The sequence below is a fragment of the Pongo pygmaeus genome, chromosome 4 (genome assembly GCF_028885625.2).
Source record: "Pongo pygmaeus isolate AG05252 chromosome 4, NHGRI_mPonPyg2-v2.0_pri, whole genome shotgun sequence".
Classification (NCBI taxonomy): Eukaryota; Metazoa; Chordata; class Mammalia; order Primates; family Hominidae; genus Pongo; species Pongo pygmaeus.
The window spans coordinates 5,441,915-5,460,943 of record NC_072377.2 but is presented as its reverse complement, the minus strand read 5'-3'; the positions used below and the strand labels follow the sequence as shown (position 1 = coordinate 5,460,943).

The 19,029-nt window shown below is 41.5% G+C and overlaps 1 protein-coding gene across 1 annotated transcript in view; it reads right to left on the bottom strand.

The window, feature by feature from the left end:
- The window catches only part of ICE1 (interactor of little elongation complex ELL subunit 1), a 67,901-nt gene extending 51,943 nt beyond the window's left edge, over positions 1 to 15,958 (bottom strand). Inside the window, exons 1-3 of the mRNA XM_054488136.2 lie at positions 15,626 to 15,958; positions 2,267 to 2,325; positions 1,630 to 1,664 (exon numbers count right to left, since the gene is read on the bottom strand). Coding sequence (XP_054344111.1) covers positions 1,630 to 1,664; positions 2,267 to 2,325; positions 15,626 to 15,709 — 178 coding nt within the window. The 5' untranslated portion in view covers positions 15,710 to 15,958. The remainder of the gene's footprint in view (positions 1 to 1,629; positions 1,665 to 2,266; positions 2,326 to 15,625) is intronic.
- Between the last annotated feature and the right edge of the window lie 3,071 nt (positions 15,959 to 19,029).

The window sequence follows — 19,029 nt, the reverse complement described above, 5'->3', positions numbered from 1 at the left end:
CTGGCCAACCTTTAGAAAAGTAAAACAATTATTTCTCTGCTAGGTTACATGTATAAGTTAACTCAAAGAGTGTGCATATTTTTTCCGAGAATGATACAATGAACACATAGTCTCCTAATACTGGAACTGCCCATCTATTTCCCTATTTCGCCTTCTAAAAGTTGTGATAATTGTTTCCATACACCTTTCACTAACAATTGAAGATACCATTTCTGCCATAATATGCACGTATAGTTAAATGGACTGACGGTTTTAACAAATAAGGCACATGAGAAGATTTCCAATGACCTTTATTTTTGAATGTAAAAATTCAGATAGTAAAAATAAATCTAAAGGATAGCTCTTAATTTTACGATTTTCACACAAATTAGAAATGATGATATATGCTCTGGCTGTGTCCCCACCCAAAATCTCATCTGGAATTGCAAACCGAGCTGTGATTCCCAGGTGCTGGGGTGGAACCTTGTGGAGGTGATTAGATCACGGGGGCAGTCCCCCCGTGCTGTTCTCCTGATAATGAGTGAGTTCCCATGAGATCTGATGGTTTTATAAGGGGCTTTTCCCCGCTTCGCTCTGCACTTCTCTCTCCTGCCACCATGTGAAGGATGTGTCTGCTTCCCCTTCTGCCATGACTGTAAGTTTCCTGGGGCCTCCCAGCCATGCACAACTCTGAGTCAATTAAACCTCTTTCCTTTATGCATTACCCAGTCTCGGGCAGTCCTTTATAGCAGCGTGAGAATCAACTAGTACAGACGGTACCAACACAAATAAATGATGATGACATATAAGTTCAGGTATGACACAAATAATATTGAAGCAGGCCTCAAGTTATTGCCAAAGCTGAACAGCTGAATCTGTCCTGACATCGAACATGAAGCTAAATTTCAGGGACTCCCTAAAGGAATACGTATGTTTACTTTTATGAGAAACTTTATGTTTTTACAGGAGAGATTTAAATCAAGGTGTTACCACTGCAAGACATGGAAGAATCAATTACACACATCTTTTTCCCACTGCTAAAAAAATAGCTGACCAGACACTAACTCCACAACCGAACTCATTAAATGGCTATCGAACAAATGGTGACTGTAAGGCCAAGAATTGTCTTCTGACTGCCCAACAGCGTTCGTGAATATACAGCAATGCTATTTCTATATGATTTTGGAGATACATATATACACACACATTTCCCTGTAAATCACAAAAATGATTAATGAAAGTCAATTGCCCAACATTTTGAATTTCCCATACTGTACTTCTTGCAGATTCAAAAATAACATTCAGCAAGTATCACATTCAGTTTCACATTATTCGTAAACCTAAAAAACATGCTACATCCTCAGCACAAATTAAGAGAAACCCATCCACTAAAAAGCTTATGAGACGTTAAGAAAATCACAATCAACAAGAAAAATAATCTCATTTTTAACACTCATCATTAAACATGGATTAAGAATAAAAGGACTGTCTGTTTACTGTGCTTGTGAGACATGCTCTCTACTGAAGCCTACTGAAGCCTGTTAAGTACTATCTTCCAAAAGGCCTAGGAGGAACAATTTTCACATCTCTTTCAGGAATTAAACATAAGTTAGTTCCAAAACTCAACAGAAAAAGCCAGTAAAAGGATATCATCACATTTCTTCTGATATTCTGTTAACAAATTACTGCAAAAAAGAAAAGAAAAATTAGGTTACTTTTTAATTTAGAAAATATACTATGTTAAAATTATGTTTCAAACCATGCAAGGCACCCTCTAGACTTCCTAGATTTCCTGAAACAAATGCATGCTAAATTAATGGCTATATCACCCTAAATTTCTCAAAAGCATCACATTGATATATAAGCCTTTTATTTAGAATCCTTTTGATCTGAGTAGTATCTTGGCTCGTACATTCATGAGACTATTACAAAGCTGAAAACAAAAAAATAGGAAATCTCACACCATGGCTATAAAATACTGTTAGGAGGTTTGAGGTCCAGCAGTAAAGCTAAGAAGGCTTTGAAGATAGAAAACAGATTTTTTAAAAAGTCCAGTTGGGTAAAAACAACTTCCTACTAACCCACGAGCTTTGTTTTAAAGGCCTGTGAACCTGTAACAAAAGGTTCAAGTCCCAAAGCTCACGGGGAATTATAATCAGTACCATGTAGGCCTCCAAAGGAGAAACTCTAGTGTTCATTCCAGCCCTGGGGGCCTAAAAGCACCGCCTGCTTCAGCCAGTTTGTCAGGTTTACAAAGTTCTGCCAAACAACATGCAAATATACTTACTCTGTATTGATAATTTTTTGTTTCAAGGTAATTAATGCTTCAACATATTCATTCAAATTCTGAAAGAAAAAAAGCCACAGTCAGCTGTTTGTTTTTATCAATTACTTTAAATGTAATTATTGTCTGTAACATTATCATATCTAAGAATTTTAATAATTACATAAACATAGAAATGTTAATGTATTATTTATATTGTGTAGAGCACAATCTGAGCCCATGCTGCCTCTCTCTAAACTTGTTTATCTGAATGATAGTACTCCTTTAACAGCAAGGTAGTTAGTTGTAAATATGCTTTTACTGTGTACAATTAGTCACAGAGCTCAATAAATATTAACTATTTTTAGTTTGCTATTAATCGTCGATCTTTACCCTGCATTGTTTCTGAGAGGATTTAAGGCTACCCCAAAAGAGACATAAATCATAAAAAATAACAACAAAAAAGAAACCACGGGGGAGATGAATAGAAATATTAAAATGGACTAAGATTAAGTGAAAAAATATATAAGGATCTAGGCCGGGCGCGGTGACTCATGCCTATAATCCCAGCACTTTGGGAGGCTGAGGCAGGTGGATTACCTGAGGTCAGGAGTTCAAGGTCAGCCTGACCAACAAGGTGAAACCCTGTCTCTACTAAAAATACTAAATTTAGCCAGGTGTGGTGGTGGGCACCTGTAATCCTAGCTACTCAGGAGGCTGAGGCAGGAGAATCACTTGAACCTGAGAGGCAGAGGTTGCAGTGAGCTGAGATCGTGCCACTGCACTCCAGTGACTGAGTGAGATTCCATCTCAAAAAAAAAACAACAAAAAAACCCCACAAATTTGGCTCTAAATTACTGCTATCAACCCAAAAGGAAACACATCCTTAGTTACACTGTTGAAATGTTCCTAAGATTTTAAAATGAGCTAATTTTTTCTTTTCATTAACTTCTTTCCTTTAATGTCTCCTTTTTCCATCACTAAATACTTCAGAAATAAGGACTTACTTTTAAACATGACCACAATAGCCTTTCATAAGTAATAATTACACCAAGTAATACTTTGAAATTATCCAAACTATGTTCAATTTTCACTGATTATCCCAATAGTTTTCCAGATAATCCAAATGATTTTGATAGTTACAGTAATATTTCCCTTTATGATAATGTCTGCCTTTTCTTCTCAGTTATGTTACATATCTGTTAAAACATCTACACATTAAAATAAAGTCAAATGCAGTTTCTCTTGTAATCTCACCATCTGTCAAAAATCACTTAGTGTGTTTTTAACTTTCAACTTTCAGAACTGCCACCACATATATAAAATATATTTTGGGATGTACTCCATCTATCAAATTGTTGTTGAGGGAGGTTTAGGTCCTTTTCCAGTCTTTACAGACAGCATGCCATGAATTTCCTTGCCCATTCCTTTGTCAAACAGTTCTATTTTTCCTGAGAATAAAGTCCAAATACTGGTACTGCTGGACCAGACTTATGCATTTCAGAGGTTTACACTGAAAAAGGTAAAGGATATAAACTGTCAATTCACAGATTAAGAATTTGGAATAGACAACAGACATTTTTTAAAAAAGGTATTCCACCTTTTTCATATCAGGAAATGCAAAACTAAAATAACAAAAATTTACTTTTCATCCACTAGGCTAGACTGAAATAAACATATTGGTAAGGATGTAAGGAAAATAAAATTCATACTATGGGTGGTAATACTTGAAGAGCATTTTGGCAGCATATAATAAAATCAAAACACATACAGTGGTAATTTTTTCTATTTTTCCTCTATGCATTCCTGAAGGATGTTTTCTACATCCTGGTTAGCTTTTACACCCAAGGTTAATTTGTTTTTACCACTAGCATGAGTACTATCTTTATGTTGCTGTTTTTGCTATAACGTCACTTATAAACATATACACAAAAGATCTAAATAAAATATATGCAAAGTAAATCCAGCAGTGAATAATTTATCTGCAGATTCTCTTGGGTGTGTTATGTGAATAGTTGTAACATTCACTGATAATTTTTTCCTACCTTTACTCATGCCTACATTTCATTTGCCCTCCTTCCTAAACTAAGGCTTCAGCACAATATTGAATAGTAAGGGTAATAACAGGTGTCTTTGTCTTAAAAGTTGGAATTAGTTAATTAAATTTGCTCTGTTCCAGGTTATTGGTTGATATCCTTTAATCACGTTATGAAACTTCTACACACAGTCTCCTAAAAGATTTTCATGTATAGGTATCAAACTTCATCAAATAAATTTCTGTATCTATTTAGTTTGAATATTATTTTTCTCCCTTTATTTATTAATTTCAGTGAACTATAATAGATTTTCTAATGATAAAGCAGCCTTACATTCCTGGGGATAAAAGTAATTGAATACTATGTTAATACTATTTAAACACACTGAGGATTCAATTCCCCAATATCCTACTTAGGTTTTTTTTTTTTCATCTATGTTCATAAGTGATATGCCTATACCATTTTTGCACTAAAATTACTAGGATGCCTTTCCCTTGCTAAAAACTGTAAGGAGGGAGTAAACTAGGAACACCTCTCATGCATGAATAACACTTTGCTAGGTACAGAATTGTTGGGTCACCATCTGTTAAGCGTTAAATCATGACCTGCCCCACAAAAGACATGCTGAAGTCCTAACTCCCAGTATTTCAGAATGACCTTATTTAGAAATAGGGTCTTTACAGATATGATCAGGTTAAGATGAGGTCATACTGGACTAGAGTGGGCCCTAATCCAGACTTCTGGGCAGAGACGGTGGATGCATGCATTTGCTTTTATTTCCCTCCCTAAAATCAGCTAAAACTACAGTCAAAAATTTTTTTTTCAAAAGGCAAAACCAACAAGGATGACAAGAGGATAAAAGACAAACGGAAACTGGAAAGCAGACTCAAGAGTGCTGATTTAGCACCCAAGAAAGCCAGCAGTGGGGAAAAGTGAAAACCAACTCCATTTATACTGCAAAACTTCAACAAGCTTGAGAATCAGTAACACGGGTTCTTTTGAGAAGGTGAAGGGGGATGGAACTAAAACAAGCACTAGTTGCAAACCTTCTCATAAGTATTTAATCCCAATCCCCAACCATCCACCATGCCTCAGAGAAATCACTCCTCCCCCATCCAGCAGAAGGAGGTTTGCTTTTTGAAGGTCTCTGTAATACCAGGGACCCTTGGGGCAGGTGTACTATGTCAAAAGCACAAGGATTAAATAAACCTAAGCACAGTGGTCTAAGACTGGCTGTCTGTCTCTCTTCATTAGGCTTCCAAACAGTGTAGTCTTTCTGTCTTCCAGGAAGAAGAAGGGAAATACCTTCTTAGAGATAACATCTAAAGGTAATGACACTAGATATTCTTCAATCAATAAATGGCCCAACCAGACTGTCCTGCCTTGACACTCAGGGTCCAGAAGCCCCACATCCTCAGTGTATCCGCTACTCACTCTTTGCAAGGATTTCCGAACATGAGACAGACCTGCAATGTGAAAGAGGCTAAAACAAGCAAAAGCAATCCGAAGTAAACAAAAACTGAAAAGAAAACTTAAAAAATGTTTATTAATAGAATGAGACAAATAATATTTGCGAAACAAGTTATTTTTGAAAGGAATATTCAGAGCTCTTAAAATTGAAAAAACTTAAAAATTAAAAATGAACACTCTAGAATAACTAAAATTAAAAGACAGACAATAACAAGTGTTGATGATGATGTGGAGAAACTGAATACATTCCTCATACATTGCTGGTGGGAACACAAAATGGGGTAGCTGCTGTGGAAACCAGTTTTGCAGTTCCTCAAAATGTTAAATAGTTACCCAACGATCCAACAGTCCCATTCCTAGGTATGAAGTGAAAACAGAGTTCACGGCAAACTTACACACTGATATTTATAGCAGCACTATTCAAACTAGCCAAAAAGTGAACACAAATTAAATGTCCATCAAAGGATGAAGTGATTCACACAATGTCATATATCCATACAACAAGAATTGTTTGACAATGAAAACAAACGAATGATACATGCTACAACATGGACCAACCTTGAAACATTATGCTAAGTGAAAAAAGCCAGTTACAAAAGTCCAGGTGTATTCTAGAGTCCATTCATATGAATTTTCCATAACAGAGCCAAAAGTAATCCAGTGGCTGCCAGAGACTGGAGGAAGAGTACAGAGACAGGAAATGACGAGTAACTAGTATAGGGTTTCTTTGGGGAAGATGGAGGATGAAAATGTTTTAGGACTATGTAGTGGTGATGTCCGCACAACTCTGTGAATTGAACTGAATTGTATACAATAAAAGACAGAATTTTATATGTAAATTATATTTCAATCAGACTCAAAATATTTGACCATAAAGTTAAAAAACAAAAGGACCCAGAAAATAAAAACCCAGACATGAGAAAGAAGGAAAATAAATAAAAACAAATAGGGTATCAACACAAGAGGCCCCACATACCCAACAATAAGAGTTTCACATAAAGAATAAGGCGAAGATGGAGACCTAATTAAAAAAAAATACTGGTATTCAAGAAAAGTTCCCAGAAGCAAATCTAGAAATTTCTAATTGAAAGGGCCTGGAATATGGACTTCAACAGGATTCAAACCATGAAACAAGAACACAAAATTTCAGACCACTGGAGACAAAGCAAAGACCCTACAAGAATCCCAAGAGCAAAATAAAAGGCATCAAGTGATACACAAAGAATTGGGGATAGAACGGCTTCAGACTTCAACAGCAACACGAAAAACTAGAGACCTAGAAAGCAAGCCTTCGAAATGGCAAAGGGCAAGTAATTCCAAGATAAAATTCTACACAATAAATATTTTCAAATCTGCAAAGTCTCTACAAACTTACTTCCCAGACATCCTTTCTCAGGGGGTACTGAAAGATGTGAACACGGTCCTTCAGAATGGAGATGGGGGTGAAGAGAGCCCTCAGAATGCTGCTGTGTACCAGATGAGAGTAGGCCCCGAAGCTCAAAGGGAGAAGAAAATGAAAGACTGAAAACATTCAAGTATTTATACCAAACTGGAAGAGACTTGCAAGGGAATGCAATTATTTTTGGACATGCATTTAAACTACTATTTTTTCTAAAATAAAAGTGATTCTTCCTCTTTTTTCTCCCATTCTCATTTGAGTTCTTTGGTACCCTAGCTCATCTTTCCCATGCTTCCAGATTGTCATTTTGAGTTGCCAAGTACTTAGGCAGAGACCCCGAAGAAACCTCAGGCTCCAGAGTCACAGTCAGATTCACATTCCTATTCCACTCCCACTTTCTGCTGAGTGACCTTGGGCAAATTTATTTAACCTCTCCCCTGCCTCGAAACTATTTCATCAGTTTTACAGATGGAGAAACTGAAGCACAAAGAGTTTAAATAACTGGCATACTATCAGGATTAAATAAGATGCACCATATAAAGTGTTCAATCCAGTCCCTGGCATAGTAGTAAGCACTCACTAATATCTTCAGGATGAAAAACTGAATTAAAGATACAATCATTATCAGGGAAAACAAGAAACCATGCAGAAAACACCACAGCCTAGCTTCAAATAACACAGTCCTAATAATGTCAACTTCAAATACTGATCTAACTGAAATCATAACTATACTGAACAAATGGAGAGAGAAGAGATATGCTTAGGCATGATGGAGTATGGGGCAGTAAGAGAGCTGAATCCTCACCTCCCAAAGTCAGCAATGAGTCTACTATTTAACAACAGGAAAGTTCATTGTAAAATACACAGTGGAAGCAATTAAAAATGGTTCTCTCTTGGAAAGCAGGGATGAGTGGGGCTGGAGGCTGCTGACTTGTTGTCTTAACTCTTGTATATTTATCTAGCTGCCTTTTTATATTTAACTGTGATTAAAAAAAAAAAAACAAGATCACAAAACAGTATAATGAGACAACAAAGATTTCTCAGTTACCCGATAGCATTCTAGTCTCTGACTAACATTATTTCCCAAGGCCCTGCTGCGTATCAGCTCAAATTTGGTCAGATACTGTATTATCTGTGGTCAGATATTGTAATACTCTGATAAAACATTTTTTTCCTCCAATCAGATTCAAATGTCATTTATGTTGGCTGAAACCAAGGCCTCTAAATAATGAACCTCGCAATTGTGAAAGTGAGCAGGGTGTGCCTGGGTGAAGGGCGCTCAGGCTCTTCTGACCCACATTCATCCTGCACAGGTCCAGCTGCTATGGAAGAAGTGAGGTTCAAGGTGTTCTTCCTCTCCAGGAGATACTAAGGGTTGTTTCCTTGATTATCGCTTTCTCCTAGCAGCCCTGCTCTCCTCTTCTAGAGCTTCTATTACATAGTCTATTGGAAAGTTCAGGCTTATTTTCAATTCTCTCCTCTTTTCTCTCATAACTACCATCTTTTGTTTTTCTTTGCCTTCTGGGTGATTTCTTAAGCTACACTAATTCACTAACACAATTCCCAGAGCAGCCCACTCTCTTACTCAAGACTTTTTGTTTCCCATTTACTTCTCCCCTCTAGCAGACAATTTTAACTTTATCCATACAATACCCTCCTGAATTGTCACTGTGAATGTTGATGCCCATGATTCCTTCCTTTCTTGGGGAAGTAGAATCACACCTGGCTGAGCACACAGGGCAAGGAGCAAACTAGCAGGCCTACCGGCTGAGAGGACATGACAGAAGACACGGCCAATGCAGTCGGGAAAATGGTTATGCTAAGGCAGTAAGTATATAGATAATATAGCAAACAAATACAGATGATAACGGGATATGTAGTCTGCTCAAACAAATCAGTAAATACATAAGAGAAGACAGTTTCTTAACTTCAGCACTACTGACATCTTGGGCTAGAAGGAAGACAGGATGTTCGGCAGAATCCCTGGCCTCTACCAGCTGGCTGTAGCACTCCCCAAGCCCCAAGGTGTGTGTGTAGCAAACAATTAACACAGCAGGCCTGAGAACACGATCCTTAGCAAGACCTGCTTGCAAGGCGGGCCATTGGCTATCACCTGGGGACTCGGATTTCTGGAGAGTTCCTTCCCATCATTCCCCAAACTGATGAAACTGGCTCATCATGTATGGTTTATGCTCAACACCTGCTTTCCTTGTGGGAGTCTGGAATCTTGGTGCTTGCTAGGCAGAGGGTGCCTACAAGACCAGCCCCCAATAAAAAAAAACTCAGGCACTAGGTCCCTAATGAGATTCCCTGGCAGACAACACTTCACAAGTACAGTTACAACACGATACTGGAGCAATTAGGCACGTGCTGTGTGACTCCACTGGGAAACACTCTCAGAAGCTTGTGCCTGATTTCCCTAGACTTTGCCCCATATGCCTTTTCCCTTTACCGATTTCACTCTGTATCCTTTCCCTGTAAGAAACCACAGCCATGAGTATAACTATATGCTAAGTCCTATGAGTACTGAACCTGAGTGTGGTCTTAGGGACTCCAACACTGACAACCAAGAATGTCTTCAGAAGTAGTAAAATGTTCGCTGAGGAATGCAAGGCTCTGCTGTTTAAACTTTCACAAACATGAAAGACAAAGACTAAATGAAGGAGGCTGAAGAGACATTACAATAAAATATAACACATATTCCTGACATGACTTTGAGTAAGAAAGCAAAAAGCCACTCCCAGGCCAGCAAGCAAAATCTGAATAGGTCTACAGCTGCATCAATGTTACTATCCTGATTTGGAGGGGTGTAGGGTAATTATGTTGGAAAACGTTCATATCTGGAGGAAGTATACCCTGGAACATGTACAGGAGACAAAGTGTATGTGTGCAGACAATGATGAAGCAAATGCAATAACATGTTAACAATTTGTGAATTTGAGAACATCAGGATTATTTGTATTATTGTGGCAACTTTCTTGTAAGTCTGAAATTACTTCAAAATAAATTATTTTTAAAAATTACACTACTCACATTTATTGCTTTGCTGGGAGAGATTTGGCTAATTGTTCAGCATGACTCCTCTCTGATAAACCACTTACTTCTGATGTGCTTGCTGTTTATTAACTGCTGTTATTTAAAATCAAAGCCTACACTGGTATCTAGCAGAGATGAGTGTGTCTTCTCACCTGTTAGAACCTCTGGCACAGCGTGGACTGGAACAGGGCGACAAGGCAAGAATGTCCACCTCTCTCTAACTGTGCCCCAACCACACCCACCCACCAAAACCAAGCAGAGTGGCTTCTGGGTGTTGGGAAGGCAAACCCCAGTCTCTCCAGCCCCACCTCAGTTATCCCCACCTTTACTGTGTGCTTCATCTATCGTCAACTGCTTTCTCCCCTCCAGGCACTGGCACAACTTGTTCTGTCTACAACACTCTCCCTCCATCTTTTCCCTCTTAGTTAACTGCAAATCATCTTTCAGACCTCAATTTAGATTCACTTTTATGAAGCCTTCAGAGAGGTGGCACAATTTCTATATAGTTGTCCCTCCTACATGCTCCCAGAGTACCTCATATGTCCCTTACCATAATATTTACATTATACATATACTGTGGTTGCTTTTCTACTTAACTGTAACCTCAACGAGAATGAGCTCCACGCCTCTTCTGTTCATGATTGCATTCCGAAACACAGGATAGCATCACATATACATCGACGCTCAATAAATGTGTTTGGTAAATGAATGAATTACAATTTTGTGAGCATTCCTTGTAAAAGAACCATTTATAAATCAATAGGTCTGGAATAAAATGTTTCAAGTTCCAAACGATGACACTTAAATCACTAGCAATTATCAATGGGAGTCCAGCACAAGTTTACAGACAGGCTCAAATCTGTTCCAAGGACAACCATACACCAAACTCACTGAATCTAATCTAGATACATGAGATGAACAATATAATCACGTGTTTCAAACTCTCATCTGGATCCCCAGGAGAATCCAATTGTTTTGCACTGCAGTGAAGTCAGCAAATATGGGCCTCTCCTTCATCAGAATAAAGAGATTATGTCAGCTTCACTAGCTTGACTTAAACACACACAACTTAAGACTTTACTTAATCATACATAATACATAATATGACTAGAGTGAGGACCCACACTGTTACATCTGACTGCCAAAGTTCTGCAACCCAGAACTTTGGGCATTGGGCTATGCATCAGCAATGAACTACTGTAATCAATGAGAGTAACAAAACAGATACGAAGTGATTTGTGAGACTACGAGCAAAAGACACGAAACCGTAGTCAATCTGTACACTTCTGAATCAAATAATGATCTCTGCAAAGGTACTGTTATCTCTTCAACAACTAAAGAAAAAAAGGACAGGGAGGATTAAGAAACGAAAGGAAGATTTTCAGTGCAAGCAAACCGCCATTCAAGACAGAGAGGCAAGTTAGCCTAACATTACAGTTCAGAACGAAGTCACAATACCAATATGGTTGCCTACCATTGGAAAGACTGACTCCTATATTACACTTGTAAATTCTCTGCATGATCAAAAAGCTAAAACTATAGCGCAGAATATCTTCTCTCTGTACCTCTTTAGTTTCTCTCTCACAGGAAAGTTTAATTGAAATACAGAACTTGACGTAGTTATTATACACGCAGAAAATTATTTCCAAAACGCGGTTATCTACTAATTGACCAAAAGAATTGCTTTGCCTTAATTGTCATTCTTTCCGATCTTAGTTCCCTCTGGAACTCTTGATTCCCTCTGGAACACAGTCCCTGTTTAAACCTCTAACACACTTTATCTGTTTCTCCTTTCCTCACCATTCCATGTTCCCCTTCATCAAAGGCCACACATCAGCTAGTTGGTTTTCCGTCACTGACTCTAATGATAGCATGTATTCCCATAAATTGGCCTCATGGTTTCAAAGATTCCTTTAAGTGACAGAACATAATGCCCCATTTTCCTATCCTCGCACCTCCCTTCTGTCAAATAAGCTTTTTTTTTTTTTTTTTGAAACGGAGTCTTGCTCTGTCACCCAAGCTGCAGTGCAGTGGTGGCACCATCTTGGCCACTGCAATCTTGGCCTCCCAGGTTCAAGCAATTCTCCTGCCTCAGCCTCCTGAGTAGCTGGGATTACAGGTGCATGCCACCATGCCTGGCTAATTTTTGTATTTTTCGTAGAGACGGGGTGTCACCATCTTGGCCAAGCTGTTCTTGAACTCCTGACCTTGTGATCCACTGCCTTGGCCTCCCAAAGTGTTGGGATTACAGGCATGAGCCACTGCTCCCGGCCCAAATAAAATTCTTACACTGAACAAAGTGCACATCTAACCTGGCCTGCTATTTCCTTGAGGGATATGAGGGCACCTTGGAAGCACTGTGTTCCACAAACATTAAATTTGAAAATGGATGAACACTCCTAGTTCTGACGTCATTCCAACTTCAGTCCCTTCCATCTTGATTTCCTCTTCCTCCTATATCTACCACAGTTCTCATGGTCATTCGAGTTTTAAATCTCAGGACCTTCCATTTCCTGACATGAGACCTGCCCACTCTTTACACTGTCTCATATTCAGAACCTTTTTCTTCTTTATTCCCCTTCCCAGGAACCCTCAATTACTTCAGACTTTTGTTATCACTATTACATATTAGTAAAATAATTTACCATACCTAGTTGCACCCCCTCCAATCCATCCTGCATACCACCGTTCCTTCTACTACAAGCACTGCCCTAATGTAACTATGCAAAAACTTTCACCATCCCGTAACATTGACAGAAACAAGTACAAGAATTTATCACGGTTACCATTCAAGGTTCTCTATAAACTGCCAGGAACCTATTTTTCTAGACTCACTTTGCACAACTACAGAATTCCTCCAGAGACTCTACTCATAACTTTCCCCTAAAAAGGTAATCCAATTCCAGGCCACAGAAAATCCAAATGCAATAGTGTCCTGACCTAGAGAAGAACCCTGTAAACTGAGGCCCAACTCCAGTGTTTATGTTTTAATGGAACACAGGCATACTCATTTCTTTATGAATTGTCTACAGCTGCTTTCACATGAAAATGGCAGAGCTGAGCAGTTCTGAGCAAGTCCCCAAAGCCTAAATACTTGTGATCTTGCTCCTTACAGAAAAAGTTTGCAGACCCCTGGATCTAGGATTACTCTTATTGATGTTCTGAGAACCCACAGCGGGAAATGTGGCAAGGGTAGAAGGAAGGAGATTCAAACTCTAGGCCATACATTAGAGTAGTTCACACCACGGTGGAAGCAGTGGAGATGTTGAAAAGTGGGTGAATAATGAAGGCAGAGCAGACACAATCTGATAAACTGGATACAGGTTGTGAGAAAAAAAGAGCTGCATCAAGGATGCCATCTAGTTTCTGGCCTAAGCAACCAGAAGGATACAGCTGCTAAATTTAACCATAACAGATCCATGACTGAAAAGCACAGTTCACATCAGTAGTTCTTCTGCACAAAAGCCTCCAATGACTCACCATTTCCATCGCCCAAACCCCAACAATGGTCTACAGGAGCCCACACAATCAGGCCCTCCTCCTTCCTGCCTCCCAGCATTCACTCCGCTCCAGCTTCACTGGCCTTCTTGCTCTTCCCAAGCACACCAAGCCAGCTCCTGCTACAGTTCTTCACATCTGATGTTTCCACTGTATGGGAGACTTTGCTTCCAAGATTTCAACAGAGCTTATTATTCTCTCACCTTTGCTCCAATATAAACGTTCCAGGACTCCCTACTTAAATTCCAACAGTCACTGGCCTAGTCCTCACCCATTCATTCCCTCCCCATCTCTGTTCAATTCATCAACAACGTCTTCACATTACCCTCTAACATAACACATTTGTTTCATTTATCCTGCCACCCTGCTAGAATGGAAGCTCCAAGAGATCAAGAATTTTTGTCTTTTTCTCCCCTAATGCCATAATTGCAGTGTCTAAAATACGGCAGGTGATCAATAAATATTTGTTGAGCGAATTGGCTCGAATAATACAATGCATTAAAGATTCGAGAGAACTCCAATCACGTTCCTGGGGTGGTGGCGGGGGGGGGGGGGCGGGGGGGGGGCGGGCGTTATGAGATACCTACACAATGCAGCTCAGTGAAGGCAATGATCTACTAGTTCTCCTTCTACTCACAAAAGCAGCACATTTCCTTCCTCCCCTTCCTTCAACACTTAAAATGTTCGCAATCGGTTCACCGATATTGCACTTAAAATGCAAACCAAGTCTCTCGGCATGGCCCACCTAGCCTGCACTCCCGTCTGGTCTCATCAACCATCTTCTGTGTGCACTACGCTCATGCCAACCATACCATGTTCTGCTCATCAAAGACACCCTGCTCCTTCTCACCACAGGAACCTTTCCACCTGTTAATCCCTCTATCCAGAAAGCTCTTCCCACATCTCTTCTGACAGCCCGATCCTTCTCATTATTCAAATATCTGAAAGTTACTGACTGAAAAATTCCCTACCTGACTACCCTAGCTAAGAGACAAGACCAATATTCCAACATCCTCCTTTATTTTCTAACACCTAAAATCTTTTGAGGCCTTATTCACACATATGCATCTTACTTATGAGAGATCCTATTTTGTTCACCACAATGTCCGTAGTTCCTAGAACACTAGGCAGAGTAGGTGATGAGGTGCTGGTGAGTTCCGTTTTATCACTGAAACCGCGATAGTAGGAAGTTAAAAGAGACCCCCGACATCAGGCAGCTAGGAGAGTCGTGGGCAATAAGGGGCACTATTGCCCAAGTACCACCCCATAAGATCTGGAGCCACACTCTAGCAATTCTCCCTTATGTCACTCTAAAGAAGAGCCCACGCCACTGTTAGAAACCTCCAGTCTCTGCATGCCTTTAATAAACTACTTTTATCAAACAACTGACAAGCTACTTGACCAATTACTTGGCTTGCTTTTTAAAAAATTAGCCTCGGGATGGCACATCTGCTATAAGCTGAAATGCCTCCCCAGACTCTTAGAGTCTAATGACTCAGACAACCCACATGTCACGTAAAATTCTGCCTCCAAACAACAAATACTCAGGATGGGCCAGAAGACCAAAGCGTTATCCTCAGGGAGATAACTGCCCTCGGCGTCTCACCTGTCCCTCACAGACCTAGGGAGTCAGCCCTAGGGAGCTCCGAGGCCGGGTAGGGAAGGTGGGGGGCCCTCCAGAACTCGCTCACTCCACCCCCACCGTTACACCCGCGCATTCCAGTCAATGAACTCTGGGTTTCAAGCTTAAATAAAGCCAAGGAAGCCGTCCCCAAAACTCATGTAGGAAAAAGAGAGCAGAGAGACGAGCGAGCAAGAGCTACGGTTGGGAAAGGAGACCAGCGCACTGAGGCACAGCCCGCGCGGCCGGATCCCACATCCCTGCGCTCCTGGCCGGCCGGGCCGAGTCGCCCCCCGCGCCCGCGGCCCCGGGAGGTGCCGCACCTGCTGCAGAGAGGCGCAGCCCTGACATCGCGACAGGTCCGCCGCCGTCCCGGGCGCCGCCGAATGGGTCTCGCCCGGCATCATGGTGCCGCCGCCGGGCCCGGTGGACACGCACGCCTCAGGGGCCCGCGGCGTCGGCCCCGTCCTGTCTCTGCTGATGCCGCCGGGGCCGCCGCCTGCCAGGCCGCTTCCCGCCAGGTCCGGGCGGGTCCATCCGTGCACAGAGGTCCCCGTGGGGCTAGCAAAAGGCTCTCAGAGCCAGAGCTGCCTCAGGCACTAAAAAGAAACGCTACCCGGCGCGGCCCCCGAGCGCGACGCAGTCCAGTCAGGGCCCCGCCCCGCCCTGGCTCGCCCCGCCCCTCCCCTGGGCGCGGGGCTGCCTAAGGCGCTGCCTGAGCAACACCGGGAGAGGCGCTGTGCTATGCGGCGGGGGAGACGCCCACAGAGGAGCAGCCAATAGGAGTCGAGGGATCGAAGTTGCATTCCTTCCACTGTTAAGGGTCGATCCTTTATTGCCACCTTGCTGTACGACAGGCTTTCCATAGACACCTAAAGGCCTCCGCTATGTGGGCGGTGACCCGCCCGTGACGTAAGCTCCAGACGCCTGAGAAGTGGAAGGACCCGGCGTCCAGGACAGGAAAGTGCGTGATTTACAACTAGAGGGATAGGCGCTGTCCCGGAGCCCGTCCTGGGCCTGGGAGCAGGAGAGGGAGGGACTACAGTTCTCGACGCGCTGCGGGGCGGGCGGAGATCGTGTGCTTCGGCGCCAGTTGCACGGCCTTAGCAGCCACTGGCGGTTGCCCTGCTCCTGTAACAGTCCCCTTGTCTTCTGACCTCTCGCTCCTCGGTCATGTGTCCACGCCGGTCGCCGCGGCAGCCCGTAATGCCCGAGCGGCGGGTTCCCAGGCCCAGGTGTGGGCGCCACCGCCCACCATGCTCCAAGCCCAGAGCCTGGTTGAATCGTTCGCCACCTTGTCCACCCATTTGGCCATTATCCTGCCACCTTCAAGTCCTGTTTTTGACACCTCTCGGGAGAGAGAGAAAACGGAAAGATAAAGGAATAAATTCCTCGTGGCAGTAGTTAGTGGGTAAATTCAGATCTCGTTTGAACCGAGGTTTTTCTTATCTCCAGCCACCGTATCCACTACCACCAGAATCGTCTTTTTAGTCATCACAGCTGGTCGCCATCAGTACCTTGTTCAGAAGCCTCTCGCAGCTTCCATCGTGTGGTTATAAAATCCAGATTCCTTATAAAGTCCAAATTCAAGAGGAGGAATGCACGTTTAGTTAATGTCTAGACCTTACCAGCCAATTTCTAGCTCCTCAGTATGGAAATTGCAACTGAAAACACCCCTTCCAAAAAAAGCAGTCTGCATTTTTCTCTTGAGTTTTCTTCCCCAATTTCGCAACCCTGACCTTGCTTACACACTCTGGATACCACCTGCTGTGGAGTGGCGGAGGCAGACATCCAGGGATAGCTAAGTTTCCTGTCGTTGACACCCAAGCAAGACCGGCGTGTACCTAACTGAGGACCTGCCGGTTATAGACGTCTCAGCTTTTCTTAGAGACAGGTGGGCAGAAAACAAGGGTAAGGTTAAAAAAGAAAAGGGAAGTGAGCAGATCCATAGCGGGACGCAGCTATACAGTGGAAGACAGACCATGTGACCCATTAGGGAAAGGGGCAGCAGGTATTAAAGAAAGATCTGTAGGGATCATGATCGTCCCGGTGCTAGCGTCTGATCCCAGACAAATTTGTCTTCACCATTACTTCCCTTTTATGTACAGTTACTTAAATGTGTGTTTTTCCAAAGTACCTTACTGGAGAAGACACCAGCTCTCTCTCCCTCTACACCCATCCACCCACAACCATGACGCACTTTTATGATTAGGGGCACTTGGAATTCTCACTGCTGTCTCCCTGTCTGTGCACCCTTGCTAGTGTTTTCCCCTCACCTGGAACACGCTTCCTTCTAGCTCTAGGTGTAGAAATCCTACCTGCTCCTCCAGGGTCCGTGGTTTACCTCCACAACCCCAAGGATCTGCCACCTAAGGGGCAAAAAAGCCCCTTAGCACGGAGTAATTTTTAGTAACATCACATTTTGAGTTGGATGATAGTGATTTTTATGTCTTAGAGATGAGTCTTCCCTTTAAATGCTGCAAAGTGCTGCATAGTAGATGTTAAATGAAAGTCAGAAGGAATCAAATGTACTGCAAATAATTGAAGATAAGAAACAACAAATATTTCCCTTCAAAAATGTTAATAAAAGTGTATTTTCTTCTACCTTTCTCAAAGCCAGTTCTCAAGACATCTAATGAAAACGAGTCTTGTTTATGTAATGCAGGGATAGGCAGACTCTGAAGAGCCACATGGTAAATATTTTAGGCTTTGTAGGTCACACCGGTCTGTGCCACCTATTTGTCATCTTCTGTTTATTTAAGAAACTTAAAGAGTAAAAGTCATTCTTAGCATGCAGGCTGTACAAAAACAGGTGTGATTATTGGTCATAATGAAAATGTAGTAGGCCACTAATTGAGGAATGGTCAGAATTACATTTTTTCTCTTTCCCGCATGATGGGCCACACCTGTTTTTTCATCACGATGGAAACAAGCAAGTGTGTATACTGCAAGTGGTGAACTATGGCTTTGGAACCACACATCTGTCTTTAAATTCTTACGCAAATGACCTATTTGTGCTGGTGTTTCCTTACAGAGGACCAACTGTAATTTAAGTAAAAAGTGACAAGGATAGGACTCACTCTATAGGATTCACTAGACAAAGAATAGTTATTAATAATTTATTGATGGTGATATCCATTTTGGAAAGGAGATAAATATATCTTCAGCTGACTCATAGGAAAAAGATGATTTGCTTTTTCTTTAAAAGCATTTTTCCTGTCAAACTTCCAAGATAAACTTGTTGTTTTTCTGCCAGAGAAGCCCTAAGACCCGGAGGAATGTCTGCATTGCAGACTCTGGTCTTGGGATTCCCAGTGCCTGTCGAATCCAGCCAGCTGTTCGGAGGATCCAACTCAAAAAGTCTCACTTCTCACTCCACACGCTCATTACCTCTTAGATACTTGGTATCTGCTTGAAACGAAAGCTCTGGAATTAGCATCATTGAGAGGTAACTGTTGATTTAGTTTATTAACATATACCTCCACTGAAATGGCTAATAGATATGGTCTAGAAACCAAGGAGAACTCAAAATGGAAAGCTATCTATTCTTTAGAAGTTCAAGGCTATGCTTTTAATTGATGCATTTAACCATAAGAAAAATGAACTATGTGTTCATTTTTTTTCTTTTAAAAGTTGGAGAGATGTTTGATGGAATTGTTTGTGACTAACAGTGTGTTATTCAATGATATGATCTGATTATTAGGTATTAATTTCCAGACCTGTGATG